Source organism: Vombatus ursinus, unplaced genomic scaffold, assembly GCF_900497805.2.
Source record: "Vombatus ursinus unplaced genomic scaffold, bare-nosed wombat genome assembly UNPS02004533.1, whole genome shotgun sequence".
Classification (NCBI taxonomy): Eukaryota; Metazoa; Chordata; class Mammalia; order Diprotodontia; family Vombatidae; genus Vombatus; species Vombatus ursinus.
Window position 1 is genome coordinate 1,606,574 of NW_020944311.1, and position 19,274 is coordinate 1,625,847.

At 44.8% G+C, this 19,274-nt stretch overlaps 1 protein-coding gene across 2 annotated transcripts in view; it reads left to right on the plus strand.

Moving 5' to 3' along the window:
- Positions 1–19,274, plus strand: part of BTK (Bruton tyrosine kinase) — a 35,180-nt gene extending 15,906 nt beyond the window's left edge. For both annotated transcript variants that reach the window (XM_027837216.1, XM_027837226.1), the window contains exons 6-19: positions 2,108–2,236; positions 2,366–2,433; positions 3,616–3,803; positions 7,007–7,069; positions 7,664–7,718; positions 7,940–8,019; positions 8,866–8,993; positions 13,839–13,913; positions 14,419–14,590; positions 15,122–15,338; positions 16,446–16,510; positions 17,131–17,249; positions 18,070–18,227; positions 19,075–19,274. In XM_027837216.1, the coding sequence (XP_027693017.1) occupies positions 2,108–2,236; positions 2,366–2,433; positions 3,616–3,803; positions 7,007–7,069; positions 7,664–7,718; positions 7,940–8,019; positions 8,866–8,993; positions 13,839–13,913; positions 14,419–14,590; positions 15,122–15,338; positions 16,446–16,510; positions 17,131–17,249; positions 18,070–18,227; positions 19,075–19,146 (1,589 nt within the window). In that variant the 3' untranslated portion in view covers positions 19,147–19,274. The remainder of the gene's footprint in view (positions 1–2,107; positions 2,237–2,365; positions 2,434–3,615; positions 3,804–7,006; positions 7,070–7,663; positions 7,719–7,939; positions 8,020–8,865; positions 8,994–13,838; positions 13,914–14,418; positions 14,591–15,121; positions 15,339–16,445; positions 16,511–17,130; positions 17,250–18,069; positions 18,228–19,074) is intronic.

Here is a 19,274-nt window from a genome sequence, read left to right on the forward strand (position 1 = left end):
AAGTGAGGCTGTGAGCCCACGCCATGCTGGATCTAAGCACTATGAAGGGGAGGGGGTGGTTCTTCATCTCGGGAGCTGCTTGAGCCATTCTGGACCTTCCAAGGGTCTAAATTTGATCAGAGCCCATAGTTTCTGCCTTTTGCCCCAGTTTGACCCTGCGCACAGCTTGGATGAAACTTCCACAGGATGCGTGCTCGCACGTATACTTGTGTATATATAGCTACATGGCTGTTAGGGACTGAGAGATTAAGGGGCTGAATTACCATCAGGAAAGGTTGCCTAGAGAAACAGGAAGGATGGCAGGCTGATAATGTACGGTTGGGTTATTGCATGACAGTCACTTGTCCTCATAAACATAACGATTCTCATGCGGAGCCTTCTTGAACCACACCCACTTTGCTCCCTTCTGGGGACCCATTTGCCCAACCCGAGAACTCTAAGTGTGACCTGTGGACCCTACAATCCATGGAGTGGCTTTAAGTGTTTTGCCCAGGGTTACAACATTAGTAAGTGTCTGAGGCTGGATTTGAACTCCAGCCTTCCTGACTCGAGGCCTGAGCTCTATCCACTGAGCCATCTAGCTGTCCCCAAGTATAGTTGGTGCCAATGGTCTAGAGGGCAGGGGCTCCACCTAGGAGAAACACACCCATTTGTTCAGCCCTTCCCTAGTTGATGGGCACCCTCTGACTTTGACCTCCTTAGGGGATCTCTTGGTCAAAGGGAATGAACAATTAAGTCACTTTTATCACATAATTGCAAACTGAATTACAGTATGGTTGGCTGATAGCTCCAAGTGTATGGTATTGTGTCTGTCTTCCTGCAGCCCCTTCCAACACCATTTCCATCTGCTATTATCTTTGCCAGTTTGTTGGGAGTACAATGTTCACAACATTCCATTTAGAACCTCAGGCCTGATTTGATCTAAGGAGCTTCTTTGCAGCTGGCACTCCTCTGCCCTTTTTCTACCTCCTGCTCCCAATTCCTGTGATCTGGAACCACCGACCACCGGGAGACAAACATTTCTTTTCCTTGCCACCTCTTCCTATACTCACCCCCTGTCCAGCTCGGCCTTTCCAATGGCTGCAATTCTGTGTGGTGCCCTCTGGAATACCCACTATATTTGTGCCAGATTTTCCTCCATTTTCAGTGTCTTACATTCCTTCTGTCTTCTGGAGATAAAAGCAACTTGGCTTTCTCCTGCAGACAGCCCATCCCTGGCTGTCCTCTCCAGTGTGGGCCCGTCCTTCTCTCACTGCCCCCAACATGCTGGGCCAGCCGGAGAAACTGGCCTATTCCTTGCACACTACAGTGGGTCACTTTCAGATACTCCCTGTGCTCTCCCCACTCATCAGTGCCTCCTTTGAAAGGCCCTCTAGGTCCTCAAGTGCAGCCCTTTGACTGAGTCCAAGTTTTACAGAACAAAGCCTTTTATTCACGCTCATTATAATTACCCAGGGCTCAGCTTCTGGTTTTGGTTTTTTTTGTTTCCACTGTCATAGTCAGCATGGTCATTCTGGTTGACACTTACAGCCCAGGCTCTACCCCAGAGCTCTCTTCTGCTGAACTATGTGGTAGTTAAGCTGCAACACGCAGACCAGCTCCCACCATCCTTACTAAGGCAAATATCCTTTACAGACAGAATGAGGCTTGACTTTTTGTCTTTGGCTCTCCAGCGCCTAGCACAATAGCTGTCCCATGGTAGGTACTTAACAAATGCTTCTTATATTGCATTTAATGAGAAATGAGAGTGAGAGGATTGGGTTTCTTTTCTGGAAAGTGGAAGCCAAACCAATTCGCACCTGCTTCACAGGATGATTGTAAGAGCAGCCTGAGAAAACCCAGGTCAAATGCTGTTCCTGTGCTCTGTGGACAATATCCAATAGCATTCAGATGTTCATTGAGACATCTTCCAGTACTAAGGCCTACGTGAGGACCAAAGTACACTAGTCATCAGGCCAGTGGAGAGAGAAAGGGGAGAGTTGGTTGAAGCTAAGCTAAGTCTAATCAAAGGGGGAAAAAATGTAAGCCATGGGTCCTCTTACAGAAGTACTGCTGGGGGGCCCCAGCCTGCCAAATGACCTCTTACTCTCTTCTCGCCTCCTCACAGTGATCCGGTACAACAGTGACCTTGTACAGAAATACCACCCTTGCTTCTGGATTGATGGGCAGTACCTCTGCTGCTCTCAGACAGCTAAAAATGCCATGGGCTGTCAAATCCTGGAGAATCGCAATGGAAGTGAGTGGCCTGTCATTAGTTGCTTTGCTGTATCCTATCTCCCTTATTTCTGTGGCTGACCTACCCTTGCTGCCTCTAAGCTCTTCCCCAGAATGCTTGCTTTCTTATCATTGGTTTCTTATTTTTCAGGCTTAAAACCAGGAAGCTCTCACAGGAAGACCAAAAAGCCTCTTCCTCCAACCCCTGAAGAGGACCAGGTATAGGGGAACCCTGGATTTGGATGCTGGTTGAATAGTGAAATAACAGTTTGACTCTGGAGCTGAGTTAGAATCCTAAAGGTTGGGGACCAGAGAACATTCCAGAGATGGCCTTCTTACTGGGCACTTTGAAGCCAAACAATTAGGGGCATCATTTCCAGTGCAGGAAAAAGGTAGAGAGGGGCAGCTAGGTGGCGCAGTGGATAGAGCACTGGTCCTGGATTCAGGAGGACCTGAGTTCAAATCCAGCCTCAGACACATAACACTTACTAGCTGTGTGACCCTGGGCAAGTCACTTAGCCCCATTGCCTGGCCAAAAAAAAAAAAAAAAGAAAAAAGAAAAAGAAAAAGAAAAAGGTAGAGAGCTATAAAGCACTCCAGCTGCCATTGGGTGATGCCACACACTTAAAATCTGAGTAATTCCTACTATTTATACAGTGCTTTGTGGTTAATGAAGCACATACATGCCTTGTCTCATTTGATATTCCCAGTAATATTTTGAGGGGCAATTAGGTGATATAGTGGGTAGAGCACCGGTCCTGGAGGCAGGAAGACTCAACTTCCTGAGTTCAAATCCAGCCTCAGACACTGACTAGCTGTGTGACCCTGGGCAAGTCACTTTACCCTGTTTGCCTCAGTTTCTTCATCTGTAAAATGAGCTGGAGAAGGAAATGGCAAACCACTCTAGTGTTTCTGCCAAGAAAACCCTAAATAGGGTCACAAAGAATTGGAAATAACTGAAAAACGATCAAATAACAATAACAAAAATAATACTGAGGCACATAGGCAGTTATCTCTGTTTTATAGATGAAAAAAGCTGAGTTCCAGAAATGCTAAGCAAATTAGCCAAAGTCAACCCAACTAATAAGTTGCAGAACTGGGACTAAAAGCTAGGCTTCCTGGACTTCTAGCTGAGTGTCTGATTTGGGCTAGGCTAGGGGTGGGGAACCTGCGGCCTCGAGGCCACATGTGGCCCTCTAGGTCACCAAGGGCGGCCCTTTGACCGAGGAACAAATCGGATTTGTTCCTGTAAAACTTGCCACATGTGGCCTTGAGGCTGCAGGTTCCCCACCCCTGGGCTAATACTTGGGCTAACAGTCTTGGGAAACCACTCTAGAAGAGAAGGAGAGGAAGGTGGTCCATTTCTATTTATGTTGCCTATTTTGACTTCCCACCCTATAGATTCTAAACAAACCACTCCCTCCTGAGCCAATAGGAGGTCCCAACCCCACAAATGAGCTCAAGAGGGTTGTTGCCCTTTATGACTATACTCCGATGAATGCAAATGACCTGCAGCTGCAGAAGGGTGAAGAGTATTTTATCCTGGAGGAGAGCACCTTGCCCTGGTGGAGAGCTCGGGACAAAAACGGGTGAGAGGCCATTCCAGCCATTCTACAACCGTACATACCTGCATCCTGGCACAGGCACAGTCACACAATCTGACAGTCTAATCCCACCTCCTTGTTATCATGGATAGAAAGGGTTTTTACCCACTCAACACCAAATACACACAAAGAATCCTATAGCCCCTGGCCCAGGCCTCCACCAAGCATCAGCCAGGTGGTCAGGATCTGCGCCCTACCTGGAAGTTTGGGGTATTTTTTGTTTGTTTTGATTTTTGGTCTGACCCTGCAATTTCATTGGCATAGGGAAATACCAGTGAGTTCCCTGTGCCCTCTACCAATGCAGATCTGCAATTGTTCTGCAATTTGTGATCTCTGACAGTTGAATCAAGTCAAGATAAGTCCACAAACATTTCTTAAAAGTAACTACTATGTGCCAGGCACTGTGCTAAGCTCTGGGGATACAAAGATGGGCAAAAAGAGCCTCTGCCCTCAAGGAGCTCACATTCTAATGAAAGAGACAACATGCAAACAACTATGTACACACAAGATCTAGACAGGGTAAAGTGGAGATGATCTCAGGGGGAAGCACTGGCATTGAGCATTCCACCAGCACAGAAAGAGCACGATCATATAGCATGCAGACAAGAGTAAGGGGTAAGAAGCCTGGAAAGGTAGGAAGGGGCCAGGTTGGAGAGGGCTTATAAAAGCTAAACAGAGGGTTTTCTTTCTGATCCTGGAGGTGATAGGGAGCCCCTCAGGTTTATTAAATAAGGGAGTGACATGGTCAGACCTGTAGCAATAACAGAAGCCTATTGCAATAGTCTAGGCATGAGGTGATAAGGGCCTGCACTAGGGTGGGGGCAGAGAAGGGGGCATATGAGAGAGACGTTGTAAAGACAGAATCGATAGGACTTGGAAGCTGATTGGATGGACATGGGGGAGGGGGATGGTAGAGTGATAGAGTGAGGAGTTGAGGATGATACCAAGATTGTAAGCCTGGGTGAGCAGGATGATAGTGGAACCCTTAATAGCAATAGGGAAGTTAAGAAGCAGGGAGGGCTTGCGGGAAAAGATAATGGGTTCAGTTTAGACAGGATGAGTTTAAGATGTCTGTAGTAGATCAAGTTGGAAATGTCCAATAGGCAGTTGAAGATGCTAGACTGGAGGTCAGCAGAGAGTTTAGGGCTGGAGAAGTGGCTCTGAGAATCATCTGCATAGAGATGATAATTGAATCCATGGGAACTGAAAAGACCAAGTGAGATAGTATAGAGGGAGAAGGGAATTCAGAAGAGAGCCTTGGGGAATGCTTCATGGTTAGTGGGTATTACCTAAATGAATACAACAGCTAGGTGGCTCAGTGCATAGAGTGGATAGAGCGATGGGCCTGGAGTCAGGAAGACCAGACTTCAAATCTGGCCTCGGACACTTACTGGCCGTGTGATCCTGGGCAAGTCACTTCACCCTGTTTGCTTCAGTTTCCTCATCTGTAAAATGAGCTGGAGAAGGAAATGGCAAACCCCTCCAGTATCGCTGCCAAGAAAACCCCAAATGGGGTCACCAAGAGTCAGACATGACTAAGACGACTGGACAACAGTAACAACAGCACCTAGGTGAAGATCCAGTAAAGGAGAAAATGAGCTGGGATCAGACAGGTAGGAGGAGAACTAAGAGAGAGACATGTCATAAAAAAAACTAGGCAGGATAAGATTTTAAGGAGAAAAGGGTGATCACCAGTGCTGCAGGAAGGTCAGAAGGATGAGGATTGAGAAAAGGCCATCAGTTTTGGCAATGAAGAGATGATTGGTAACTTTGGAGAGAGCGGTTTCAGTGGAATAATGAGGTCGGAAGCCAGACTATAGAGGATTTAGAGGAGAGTGAGAGGAAAGGAAATAGAGGCACCCACAAAAGGGAAAAGAGATATGAGACCAGGTAGATGGTACCGTTTTCTAAATATAGCTTCCATAGAGCTCATTTCTAGGTTTTCCTAAATATGGGTTGCAGAGTACTCAAAGTAATAAATGCTTATAGGTTTGGCTTTATTTTACTTCATAGAAAATGCAGAAGATCCAGAAGGACTTACAGGAGTCCAGGAACAGATCCAGAAAACACATAAGGCCCTCAAGTAGCCCCTAAACTTACCCACATAAAGAGCCTCTAATCATTCAGAAGCTCTCCTTGGAAGGCAAAATCATTTTAAGACTGACTGCAGTCACACAAGCAGACCCTTCCCTATCAAATCTACACTGTCCGAATCACTCACTAAAGTACTGGGGGTGGGGGATGGGGTAGTAGAGGTGACATAGTCACTTTCAGCTCTCCTCCAGTCTTGGGGGTCATGTTGGTGATTCTTCTCTTTCTCTAAGAGGCATAGAGGTATGCATGTTTAGAAATTCTCCTCTCTCTAGAAGGTCTGATCCTTGAACTCATGAACTCAGGGTTCCTCATGAGAGAACTCCCAGGTCTGGTGCTGCCTAAGAAATCTCCCCTTCAGTCAGAAGGCTAAATCCTGGGATCATGCCGCCTAGGAAACTGAAATTCTCCCTCTAGACAGAGGTTGGATTTCAGGAACATCGTCCGTGACATACCATCTCAGGCCTTGTGGACAAGCACATGCCTGCCTCTGCCATGTGCTTCTGAAGGAACTCTGTCATAATCCCAGTTGCTGTTATCTCTTGGATTGGAAAAGTTCTTTCTCAGGATTTTTCATGGGCAACGTCACATAACTGCCATGTGCTCATGCCCCAAGCTAGCAATTATTAGTTCCTAGAGGTGGAGGAGATCACATACACAAGCTTCCTGCTCCCCTTCAGAACACCCATTTGATGAAGCGGTGTTCGGACCTGTTCTCTGATCTGGGAAAAGACCCAAAAGACGAGAGCATTGTACTACCCTTTTATGGCCCGCACAGAGGTGTGGCTCCTGTGAGTAAGAGTCTCCCCTTAACCCCCCTGCCAACCAGTCATGTCAGCAACAATCCAGAGTTGTCATCTCTCCTCCGAAGAAGGTGCCATTGGGCGAGGAGCCACAGACCACAAATCCCTCTGCTCTCATTCCCTCTTTTGATGCTCTTATACAGAGCTGAACACACAAGCCTCCAACACAATCCCAAACACATAGAGATTCTGCCATTGGGATGCTCAGCTTCTGAGGCCAGGGCCACACATCTGGCCAACTCCCTCCCTGCAGAGATGGCCCCAGGGTGACTCATGTCTCTGTCCACTTTGCAGACGGGAAGGTTACATCCCTAACAACTATGTCACCGAGGCAGAAGACTCCATTGAGATGTATGAGTAAGTATGCACAAGGCCTTTGGCTACAGTATTTCATAAGGAGGAGACTATTTCTCTTCCTTTCTCAATATGCATTTTAAAATTTCCAATGAGTTGGCAACCATAGCTCATTGCTACAAGAACAGGGGGCCACCATGGCACATGAAACTTTTGTTTGTTCATTTTGTTTTGTTTTTTTGGCTAGGCAATGGGGTCACACAGCTTGTAAGTGTCAAGTGTTTGCTGTGAGGCCGGATTTGAACTCAGGTCCTCGTGACTCCAGGGCTGGTGCTCTATCCACCGTGCCACCTAGCTGCCCCATGAGACATGAGACTTTTGAAAGGCTGCCAAGCCCAGACTGAATTCTTTCTGCTTTCCTTCCTAGTCACAGGAGTGGGTTGTTCCCAAGCCCTTCCTTTCCTGATCTCTTTCCCTCCATGTCCCTCTGATCCCAGCCAAGGTCTGAGAAAGGAGTGGATGATGCCTTCTGTGCACATCATAAGCACTCCAGTAGCAACGTCTGTGTTGTGTATATGAATGACAGCCAGAGGAAGCACAGGTGGGCCTGTGGTGGCTGGGTTCAGACGTGGACCCTTGGGCTGTTTCCTGTTTCAGGTGGTATTCCAAGCATATGACCCGGAGCCAAGCAGAGCAATTGCTAAAGCAAGAGGTGAGTGCAGTCTGACGTCCGAAGCTCGGAACTCCAAGCAGGCTCCTAAGCCATGGACTGCTGTCGCCTCCAAGCTGGAGATGAGGTTGCCATCATGCAATGTTTGACTATACTTAAGCTCAGCAGTTGCTATGGCAACTAGCAACAGGGAACTGAAGTTCAGGATGGATGTAGGTAGTACTTGTTCCTCAGTCATCTTGGCTTCTTTCTCTCCATTCCAGGGTAAAGAAGGTGGTTTCATTGTCAGAGATTCCAGCAAAGCAGGAAAATACACTGTGTCTGTGTTTACCAAATCAGCTGGGTAAGTGACAAGTCCCGAGAATCAGTCAGTCAACAAGCATTTATTAAAGACTTCCAATGTGCCAAGCACTGTACTAGGCTCTGAGGATACAAAGATCTGAGAATCATCTGCATAAGAATGATAACTGAGCCCACGGGAGCTGATGAGATCACCAAGTGAGATAGTATAGAGTGAAAAAGATCAGGGGGCCAAGGACAAAGCCTTGGGGAACACCCATAGTTAGTAAGCCTACCTAGAGAGAAATCCAGTAAAGGAGACAGAGAAGGAATGGTCAGAGAGGAGGGAGAAGAACCAGGAGAGAGTGGCCACCACCAGAAAACCTAGAGAGGAGGATATCAAGAAGAAGAGAGTGATCACCAGTGTCAAAGGCGACAGAGAGGTCAAGAAGGATGAAGATCGAGAAAGGGCCATTCGATTTGGCAACAAAGAGCTCACTGGTAACTTTGGAGAGCAGTTTCAGTGGAATGAAGGAGGTTGGCTGGGAAGGGGAAATGAAATATAAGATGATAGCTAGCAGGGATAGAGGGATCAAGTGAGGGTTTTGTGAGGATCAGGGAGATGTGGGCCTGTCTGTAGGCTGCAGGGAACATGCCTACAGACAGGGAGACGGTGAAGATACGTGGGAAAGTGGGGGTGATGGAGAGGGCAATCTGCTTGAGAAGATGGGCTGGAATGCGATCGAGGGCGTTTGCCTTGGCAAGAAGAAGGGCCACTTGGTCGTGTGAGAGGGGTGGGCTCCTCCCACCATTTGCATTCTGATCATCCCGTCAGGCCACTTTTTCTCTGGAGTCTGTAGCTCCTCACTGTGTGTGTCCCAAGTTCCTGACTGTGTGTTCACTTCCCCAGAGATCCTCAAGGGGTGATCCGCCATTACGTCGTGTGTTCCACCCCTCAGAGCCAATATTATCTGGCCGAGAGGCACCTCTTCAGCACCATTCCGGAACTCATCAACTACCACCAGCACAACTCTGCCGGTGAGTACCAGGGTCTGCACAGGAAAGGGCTACAAGCAGCCGGGGGCACACGGGCAGCTGAAATGCTCATCATTCTGAGCAGAGTTCCCTCATGGAGGCTGAGGGAGGCACACAGCAGCAGCTTGCACACAATTGATCCTCAAGGAAGATTTGTGGCTGATTAATTTTTTTTTTAATTTTTCCTCATTTTGAACTTAAACACAGTAAGACAAAAAAAGAGAACCTTTCCATGTACACAGCACAACATAAAAAGAGGATTCAATAACACTAGCTGTGTGACCCTGAGCAAGTCACTTAACCCCATTGCCTAGACAAAAAAAAAAGAGGATTCAATATAAAAACATGAATTTGCATTTCATACTGTTTACTTTTTTGGGGGGAAAAACTATATACTACACATAATTTTCAAAGACACCCTGCTTTTCTATGCTTCTTCTAAGTTTTTTTTTTGTTCTTTGCTGTGCACTTTAAAATTTTTTTCTCCCTTCCTCTGCCCTAGAGAAAGCTACCATTAGACACAAATATGTATATATATGTAAAACCATACTATACATCTATTTATCAGTTCTTTCTCTGGATGTGGATAGCATCTTCCTTCATAGGTCCTTTATAGTTGATTTGAGTATTTATAACACTCAAAATGACTTAGTCGTTCAAAGTTGTTCTTAGAGCAATATTGCTATTACTGTATACAATGTTCTCCTGGTTCTGTTCATTTCACTTTTCATTATTTCATGCAAGTCTTTCCATGTTTTTCTAACATCAACCAGTTCATCATTTCCTATAGCACAGTAGTATTCTATCACGATCATATACCACAACTTGTTTAACCATTCCCCAATGGATGGGCATCCCCTCAATTTCCAGTTCTTTGCCATCACAAAAAGAGCTGCTATAAATATTTTAAAACATACAAATTCTTTTCTTTTTTCCCTAATCACCTTGGGAAACAGACCTAATTGTGGCATTGCTGGGTCAAAGGGTATACACAGTTTCATAACTCTTTGCGCATAATTCCAGATTGCTCCCCAAAATGGTTGGATCAGTTCACAATTCCACCAACAGTGTGAATTAGTGTCCCAATTTTTCCACATCCCCTCCACATTTGTTGCTTTCCCCTTCTATCATTTTAGCTAATCTGATAGATGTAAGATGATATCTCAAAGTTGTTTTAATCTGCATTTCTCTAATCAATAGTGTTTTAGAGCATTTTTTCATATGACTATATATGGTTTTGATTTCTTCATCTGAAAACTGTCTGTTCATATCCTTTGGCCGTTTATCAATTAGAGAATGACTCATTATCTTATGAGATATGAGACCTTTATCTGAAAAACTGACTATAAAAATTTTCTCACAACTTTCTGTTCTCCTTCTAATCTTGGCTACATTGGTTTTATTTGCACAAAATCTTTTTCATTTAATGTAACTAAATTATCCATTTCGTACTTCACAATGCTCTCTATCTCTTGTTTTCGTTTCCATAAGTCTGATAGGTAATACATTCTGTGTTCTTCTAATTTTCCTGTGATATCTCCCTTTCTATCTAGGTCATGTATCCATTTTGACCATACCTCGGTAAATGGTGTAAGATATTGGTCTATACCCAGTTTCTACCAGACTGCTTTCTACCTTTCCCAGCAATTTTTACCAAATAATGAATTCTTATCCCCAAAACTTAAATCTTTACATTTGTTAAACACAAGGTTACTAAAGGCCTGATTCATTTCAAAGCATGATGCTAAGGAAGTGCATCCATGAGGTTGGGAAGTGGTGAAGGTCCCTGAATTACCTAATATGGCCCCAGTAGAGCAAATAAGATGATGAATTCAAAAGGCTTTAGTCTCTTTAAAACCTGATATCAATGCCCATTTCTTCCTGTTATTAGCATACTAGATGCCTGCAGGAGAGGTAATATATGAAAATAATTATAGTTATAGCTGGTGACATTGATAAAGCACTTTTTTTATTATGAACTTAACAAATGTGAATGTTTCCATATGCAAAGAAAAATTTAAAAAGATTATATATTAAATGATGGATCTATCATAATGTTGGCTTTTTCATAAAAAAGCATATGTTAAATTTAACTGATCTATTTATTCAATGCCATCCCAATTAAATTACTAAAAAATTATTTTACTGAGAAAAAACAACAGAATTCATTTGGAAGAATGAAAAGTCAAGAATTTCAAAGAAACTAATAAAAAATATGTAAAGGAAGGAGAATCAGCAGTACCAGACCTCAAACTATTATAAAGCAGTAAATATCAAAACTATCTGGTACTGGCTAAGAAACAGAAAGGTAGATCAGTGGAACAGAGTAGATACACATTTCACAGTAGTAAGGACTATAGTAACCTTGTGTTTGACAAATGCAACGATTTAAGTTTTGGGGATAAGAATTCACTATTTGGTAAAAATTGTTGGGAAAGCTGGAAAGCAGTCTGGCAGAAATTGGATTTAGACCAATATTTTAAGCCATGTATCAAGATAAAGTCAAAATGGATACATGACCTACATAGAAAGGGAGATATCACAAGAAAATTAGAACATGGAACATATTACCTATCAGACTCATGGATAGGAGAATAATATACAAAGAAACAAAAGATAGCATTTGAAGTATAAAATGAATAATTTCAATTATATTAAATTAAAAAGTTCTTGTACAGATAAAACCAATGTAGCCAAGATTAGAAGGAAAGCAGAAAATTGGGGGAAATTTTTCATAGACAATCTCTCAGATAAAGGCTTCATTTCTCAATATATAAAGAACTTTGTCAAATTTATAAGAATATGAGTCATTCCCCAACTGATAAATGATAAAAGGATATGAATAGGCAGTTTTTGATGAAAAAATCAAAACTTTATATGGGCATCTAAAAATGATCTAAATCCTTATTGATTAGAGAAATGCAAATGAAAACAACTTCGAGATAGCATCTTGCATCTATTAGATTGGCTAAAATGATAGATGCCCTTCAATTGGGGAATGGTTAAACAAGTTGAGGTATGTGATTGTGATGGAATAATACTGTGATATAAGAAATAACGAGCTGGTTGATTTTAGAAAAACATGGAAAGACTTGGACTTGTGAAGGAAGATGCTATCTATCTCCAGAGAAAGAACTGCCAAATAGAAATATGTATAGTATGGTTTTATATACATATATACGTGTGTGTGTGTGTCTATACATATATATATATATATATATAGATGTATATAGTCTTGTTTCATTGTAGTCTTCTCTAGGGCGGGGTGGGGAAGGAGGGAGAAAAAAGTACACAGCAGAGAACAAAAGAAAACTTAGAAGGAAACACAGAAAGCAGGGTAGCTTTGAAAACAATGTATAGTATTTATTATATAGGTTTTCAAACAAATGTAAACAGTTTGAAATGGAAATTTATTGTTTTGTATTGAATCCTCTCTTTATGTTCTGCTGTGTATGTGAAAATGTTTTTTCTTTTCTCATTTTGTATTTAAGTTTAAAATGAATAAAAAAAATTTAAAGTATATTTTAAATTTAACAAAACTGGGGGTCTGTGGAATAGAAGTCTGTGAACTTGGATGGGGAAAGAAACAAAATCTTGATTTTTACTAGCTTCTGCCTGAGATTTAACATATCTCTCAATTATGAATGTCGGCAACAAGCATGATTATGAGCAGGGGTCCCAAGCTTCACCAGCCTACCAGAGGGGAAGGCATGACACAGAGAAGTCTTAAGAGCTCCCCTGCCATAGATTGTCTCTGTGAGAGAAGTACTAGAAGAAGTGTAATTATCCTCAGTTTACAGAAGAGAAAACTGAGGCTCAGAGCAGTTAACTGTGATTTGCCCATAGTCACACAGCTAGTAAGCATCAGAAAGAGACTTTAGCGAACCAGGTCTGCCTGGCTCCAGCTCAGACCCTCTACCCACAATACCAATGTTGCTACTCAGTGTGAGCCATCACTCCTCCCTTCATGAAGCTTGTAGTCCAAAAGGAAAAAAAAAAGAAAACAGTATGTAATTAAGCACTAGCTTGTGTGGCCAGGAAGTTTGCCGAAGGGGGAAATCAATCATTTGGAGTTGGAGCAGGCAGAAAAAAATAGCCTTGAGTAATAGTTATAATAATGGTTAATATGTATATAGCACTACTATGTGCCACGCACTGTGCTAAGTACTTTATAAATAGTATCTCATTTGATGACTGATGTGAAAATATGTTTAATAGGAATGTATATGTAGAGCCTATATCAGATTGCGAGCCGTCTTGGGGAGGGAGGTGGGGAGGGAGGGGCAGAAATTTTAAAACTCAAAAGCTTATGGAAGTGAATGTTAAAAACTGAAAATCAATTAATAAAACAAACTTTATTAGAGCAAGAAAAAAATAGTATCTCCTTTGATCCTCACAACTCTGGGAGGTAGGTGCTGTTATTATCTCCATTTCACAGATAAGTAAACTAAGGTAAACAAAGGCTAAATGACTTGCCCGTGTTCACACAGCTAGTAAATGTCCAGGGCTGGATTTGAACTCAGATCTTCCTGAACACAGGCCTACCTTGCTGTCTAAGAATGTCAGACTTGACCTGGGTTTGTATTCTAGGAGTATATTAATAATGAGGACTATATTTTCTCTCTTCCATGAAAATATCTTTTGAGAGGAGGAGGAGGGAAAAGCTGGGGGGGAGAACAGACATCAATCCCATGATGTTGCAGGAAATGGGGGATTAAGGAAGTCAACCGGAACAAGGCAGTTCTGTGTATAAGGCCTTCAGCTTCTCCTGCCCACCTGTGGCCACCTGGGCACTGGCACAATGAGATGCCAAGTTGGGCAGGTGTAACCCACCGTTGTGTATTTCAGGACTCATCTCCAGACTCAAGTATCCAGTGTCTCACCAGAACAAGAATGCTCCCTCCACGGCGGGGCTGGGCTATGGTAACTGCTTCTTTCTCGACCTGAATCCAGTGCCTTTCACCCCCCACCCTCACCTCCCAACTCTCAGTGACTGCAGGATCGAGCTGGAAGTGGGCCAGTCTTGACTTTCCCCATAGTGAGCCTTTTTGCAGCATTGCCATGCAATGCCTCTTCCAGGAGAACTGAGCTGGCTCCAAGCAGTTCTTTCTTTCTGTTCTCTGCATGATTCCCTGGGGCTTTGGTCCCTACCAGGAGAAACAGGGGCTGCAGAACTGTAGGCTGTCAGGGCTCAAAAGGCCCCTGAAAGGCTCATCTCTACTATCTCTTTATCTTATTTCCAAAGTTCCAAGATCCCAGAACCCCAGGCGAGGAACCCCAGAGTGGCCCTATGAGGAAAGATGCGCTGCTGCTCTGCTCCTGAGACTTTCCCTGGAGCCCATATCCCATTCCTCCCCTGAGCAGAGACCCTCCCCTACAGTGTGATTCCTATGCCATAGAATTACACAGAGGCTGCTATTTGTTATAGGGTCATGGGAGATTGATCCAAGGGACCTGACATTCTTGAAGGAGCTGGGGACTGGCCAGTTTGGGGTGGTGAAGTATGGGAAATGGAGAGGCCAATATGACGTAGCCATCAAGATGATCAGAGAAGGCTCCATGTCAGAGGATGAGTTCATTGAGGAGGCCAAAGTCATGATGTGAGTTACTGCCTAAACTCTCCATCCAACCTTTGGTGTCTATATCAGCAGGCACGCTACACTGTGATGTGAGTGTGCCGTACATTACGTGCAACTTCAGGGGTCCGGGACTAGGACCTGGGGTCACACTGTGACAAGGGGGAGGCTCTGTCTCTGGTTAGATGTCCCTTGAGAACAGTGTTGGTCCTGGGGGTGTCGTACCTCCAGCAGCATTAAGGGGGTGGGAGTGGAAAATGATGTTGCCACAGCCAGTCTGCAATGGACTAAAGCCAGTTCTCCCAAGTAGGTGGTCTCCATGACTGTCCTGTGTTGGATTTACTCCTTTGCTCTATTAAGGAATTGCAAGTCTCCACTTGGTGCCAGTCTCAAAGTGTTGGGGCACAGCCGGGGGCCGGAGGGAGGAGGGGATGGAGAAAGGCACTTGCTCTGGTGCCACTTCTCGGCTCCTTCATCAGACCTTGTCTTCCCCAGCCTTTCCTTGACTGCTCTGTGGAGCAACAGGGGAGGCTGGATCTATTAACTATCCTGTAGGAACCTGTCACATGAGAAACTGGTCCAGTTATATGGGGTCTGCACCAAGCAGCGTCCCATCTTCATCATCACCGAATACATGGCCAATGGCTGCCTCCTGAACTACCTGAGGGAAATGCGGCACCGCTTCCAGACCCAACAGTTGCTGGAGATGTGCAGGGACGTCTGTGAGGCCATGGACTACCTGGAGTCTAAGCAGTTCCTTCACCGAGATCTAGTAGGACCTTGGGGGATTGTGTGACTGCAAAGGAGGCAGGGTGGGGGAGAGTGTGAGGAGAGCTGTGGTTAAGGTGGATGAGTCACGACTGGGTTTGAGGAGAGGCAGGGTGGAGCTCTGTCCTTTCACTCGAGCCTTCCACTGAAGCCTACGTGGAGCAGCACAGATGCATGGCAAACTACACCTCCTCTGCCTCAGTTATAATGGGGAAAAACCTTAGGGTAAGCCCCCAGTGCAGTACAGACGGCACAGGACAGGTGAGAGGTTCTATAGAGCATGGAGAGAGCCAGAAGAAACAGTGGGGTCTATGCTAAGAGGAGATGGCTGATAGCAAAGGGGGACAGAACACGGGTGGCAGAAGACACCCCAGGCGGGGATTTAGGGGATGGGAATGAGCTGGGTTAGCCCGTGCCATTTTCTCAGTTTCACTGTGAGTGGGAGAACGGCTCGTTTTGCCTTGGCCTCGGTGGCAAAGATTCATGGGTTTGGCATCAGTTGTCCACATTTGTGTCTCCCCCCTTCCTTCCACCAGTGGTAGTGGCAGTGGGGGCTGGAGGGATGGAACCTTTGAGGTCAGCAGTATTTTCATGTTCCTAGTGTTTAGGAAAGCATGAAGACTCCGGGAGTACCTCCAAATGGTGCAGCTGCTCAGCCCTGCCCAGACCAACTCCCAAATTACCTTGAGCCCCCAAACTGGCCCCTATTTAGTTCTAGTTTAACATCTCCCTAGAAGAATGGATTCCATAACTATGTGTGTGTGAAGGAAATCCAGCTGCATTTGTATGCCCACTGATTTCATTCATTATCTACGTATTCAGGCATTTCTGTGAAGCAGAATCAGAGCTAGGCTCGCAGTCAGTCAACAAGCATTTTTGAAATACCTACTGTGTGCCAAGCACTGTGCTAAGTGCCGGGGATACAGAAAAAGTTCAAAGACAATCCCATTGGGTTTCAAGAGGTTTCTCACACAGAAGAAACAAAACCTGTCTCATATATATGTAACAATAACTTAACAAACACTTCTGAAGTGCCCCCAATGATTCCACTGGTGGGATTCCAGTGCATTTTCAGGGAAATGCGGTCTCACTGGCATCTCTTCCTCCACAGGCTGCTCGAAACTGTTTGGTCAACGACCGAGGGGTTGTCAAAGTGTCTGACTTCGGTCTCTCCAGGTCAGTGTGCCTCTTCATCCTCATCCCTTTGGTCTCCTTGAAAAATGGAAATGTTCTATGGCTTTTTCATCTTCTCTCCTTGCTGCTCAGTCTGGTATTTCTCACTAGCTTCCGGATTTTCCCTTCGCAGTACTTTAAGCACTCTCTCCAGCCTCTCTTTCCACCTTTTCCTCTCCTTGCCCATGTCTCTGTCTCTGGCCCTGCCTCCTCTCTACCTCATTTCTTTTATTCACCTTCTCTTCTCTCATACCCTTGCTGTCTTTACTACCTGACTTTTTCCGAGTCACTCTAGTAATTCTCACCACCAACTGGAGAAGGTAGTCCTGGGGATTCCCAACACAATGTGGCAATTAAGCCAACTCAGAAAGCCTCATCAGCTATGGAAAGAAAGAAGAAAGCAGACAGTTGTGCACAGCATTGTCCAGTGACATTGGGCCTCAGTTTCTGTCCTGATGTGAAAAGAACCGGAATATCTTTTGCCCAATTTCTTCCAGAAGAGATTGGTTGGACAACATGAGACATGTGGCTGATCCTACACTTGTCTGGTTTTTTTGCCTCTGTTCAGAGGTCCAGGCACATCCCAAGATGGGCATCAACAGTTTGACCTAAATCTCTTGTAGATATGTCTTGGATGATGAATATACCAGCTCGGCAGGATCCAAATTTCCAGTTCGGTGGTCTCCACCAGAAGTCCTCATGTATAGCAAGTTCAGTAGCAAATCTGACATCTGGGCTTTTGGTGAGTAGATAAGGTAGTACAGAGAAGAAACAGTTTAGAGGAAGAAATGGGAAAAGCTCAAATAATCATCCCAGCTGCCATTTCTAAAGTACTTTAAGGGTCCACAGTTCTTTCCCTACATTCCCACTCTATGACTCTCCCAATAGCCCTGTAAGTAAGGTGAGTATTGTAGGTATTGTGAGCTCCATTTTATAAATGAGGAAACTGAGGCTCAGAGAGACTAAGTGATTTTTTCCATGAACACACAGCCAGTAAGCGCCAAAGGACAGATTCAAACCCAGGTCTCTCCTTCAGTAAGTCAGCTCTCCTGTGCCACATCACCATGAAAGGTATCACTTACTTTATGCTACACTCCAAGGGCCTATTGTCTAGACTATCGGGAACTACATTAAGGGGTTTGTGAGGCACATATGTATCAAGTATGGTATCATCCTTAGAGACTAGAGACTAAGTGTAAGTATACATGTTGTTCAGGTGTTTCAGTCGTATCCAACTCTTTGTGACCCCATTGGGGTTTTCTTGGCAAAGATCCAGGAGTCATTTGCCATATCCTTCCCCAGCTCATTTTACAGATGAGGAAACTGAGGCAAACAGGGTGAAGTGATTTGCCCAGGGTCACATAGCTAGGAAGTGTCTGGGGCCAGATTTGAACTCAGGAAGATGAGCCTTTCTGACTCCAATCATGGCACTCTATCTACTTTGCCTCCTAGCTGCCCATATTATATATACATGTGTGTGTGTGTGTGTGTGTGTGTGTGTATGCATACACACACATAATTAATTTTGGTTTTGTTTTGGGGTTTTTTTTTTTGCCTCATAGGGGTTTTGATGTGGGAAATTTACTCTCTGGGGAAGATGCCGTATGAGAGATTTAGTAACAGCGAAACAGCAGAACACATTGCCAAAGGCCTCAGGCTCTATCGGCCTCAGCTGGCTTCAGAACGAGTGTATACCATCATGTACAGCTGCTGGCACGAGGTGAGCCTTCTTCTCACTAGCACAAATAGTCTTCCCAGGCCACTGACAAGGTTCCCATTTCACACTTTCCAGGACACATCAGACCTGGCCTCAGACTGCCCGCTACACAGATCCCTTTTTCCCCTTAGTAATTCCTAGAGAACCTAGGGCTACCTCACCATTTGTGAAGTGGGTTGAAATGTCCTACCACAAGTTACTGCCAGGCAGCCAAATGCACACAAGCAGGCCTAAGCCATGTCTCATCTCATTTGTAGAAAGCAGTGGAAAGTTCAGTGCCCACTCCTGGGTGTGCCATTGGGCCTTTCCCAACCTTTCTTTTCTGTGATCCTAAATGAAGGCTATGGGACCCTAAGGCCTAAAAGCAAATTATTTTCAAATGGCCTAATTCTTAAAAAACAAAACAAAACAAAATGGTGTTTAGTTCAAGCAGGGAACCTTCCTACTTCCCATTAAGTCCTCCCCTACTCCCTTCTAGAGGCACCTTCATAACCACTTTTCAACCCTTGGCAACCCAAACTGAGGTCTTGGGCTGGGCTTAGGCCTTCCTGCCCTTGGCACTTCACCTTTCCCCAGTAGAATGTGGGCACAGAAGTGTGTAATTGTGGGGGATGGAGCGGAGAGCTGGTGTCAGAACAGAGGTTCCATGCTGTTCTGTTTCCCCTTGACCTTGACCAGATGGCATGGGGCACAATGAAGGCAAAGAAGGAGTCACCCCAATTCCTGGGGACTTGTGGCTTACACACTACTCTAATGCACTTGCATAGAATACAAATAAAACTGTGTTTCCTGGCCAGGAGGTCCATGATTTCTGCCCCCTCCCGACAATATTCTTTCTCTTTGAGTCCAGAAAGCAGATGAACGCCCCACTTTCAAACTTCTTCTGAGCAACATTCTGGATGTGATGGATGAAGACTCCTGAGCTGTTCAGCCCACCTCTCAGTTCCTTTCATCTCCCCTCCCTGCTCCATTTGCTCACTCAGTTTTCTCTGAAGAAATTCCAGGCTTCCAGGGCCTGGGTGGGAAGGGGAAGGGGAAGGGGGAGGGGAA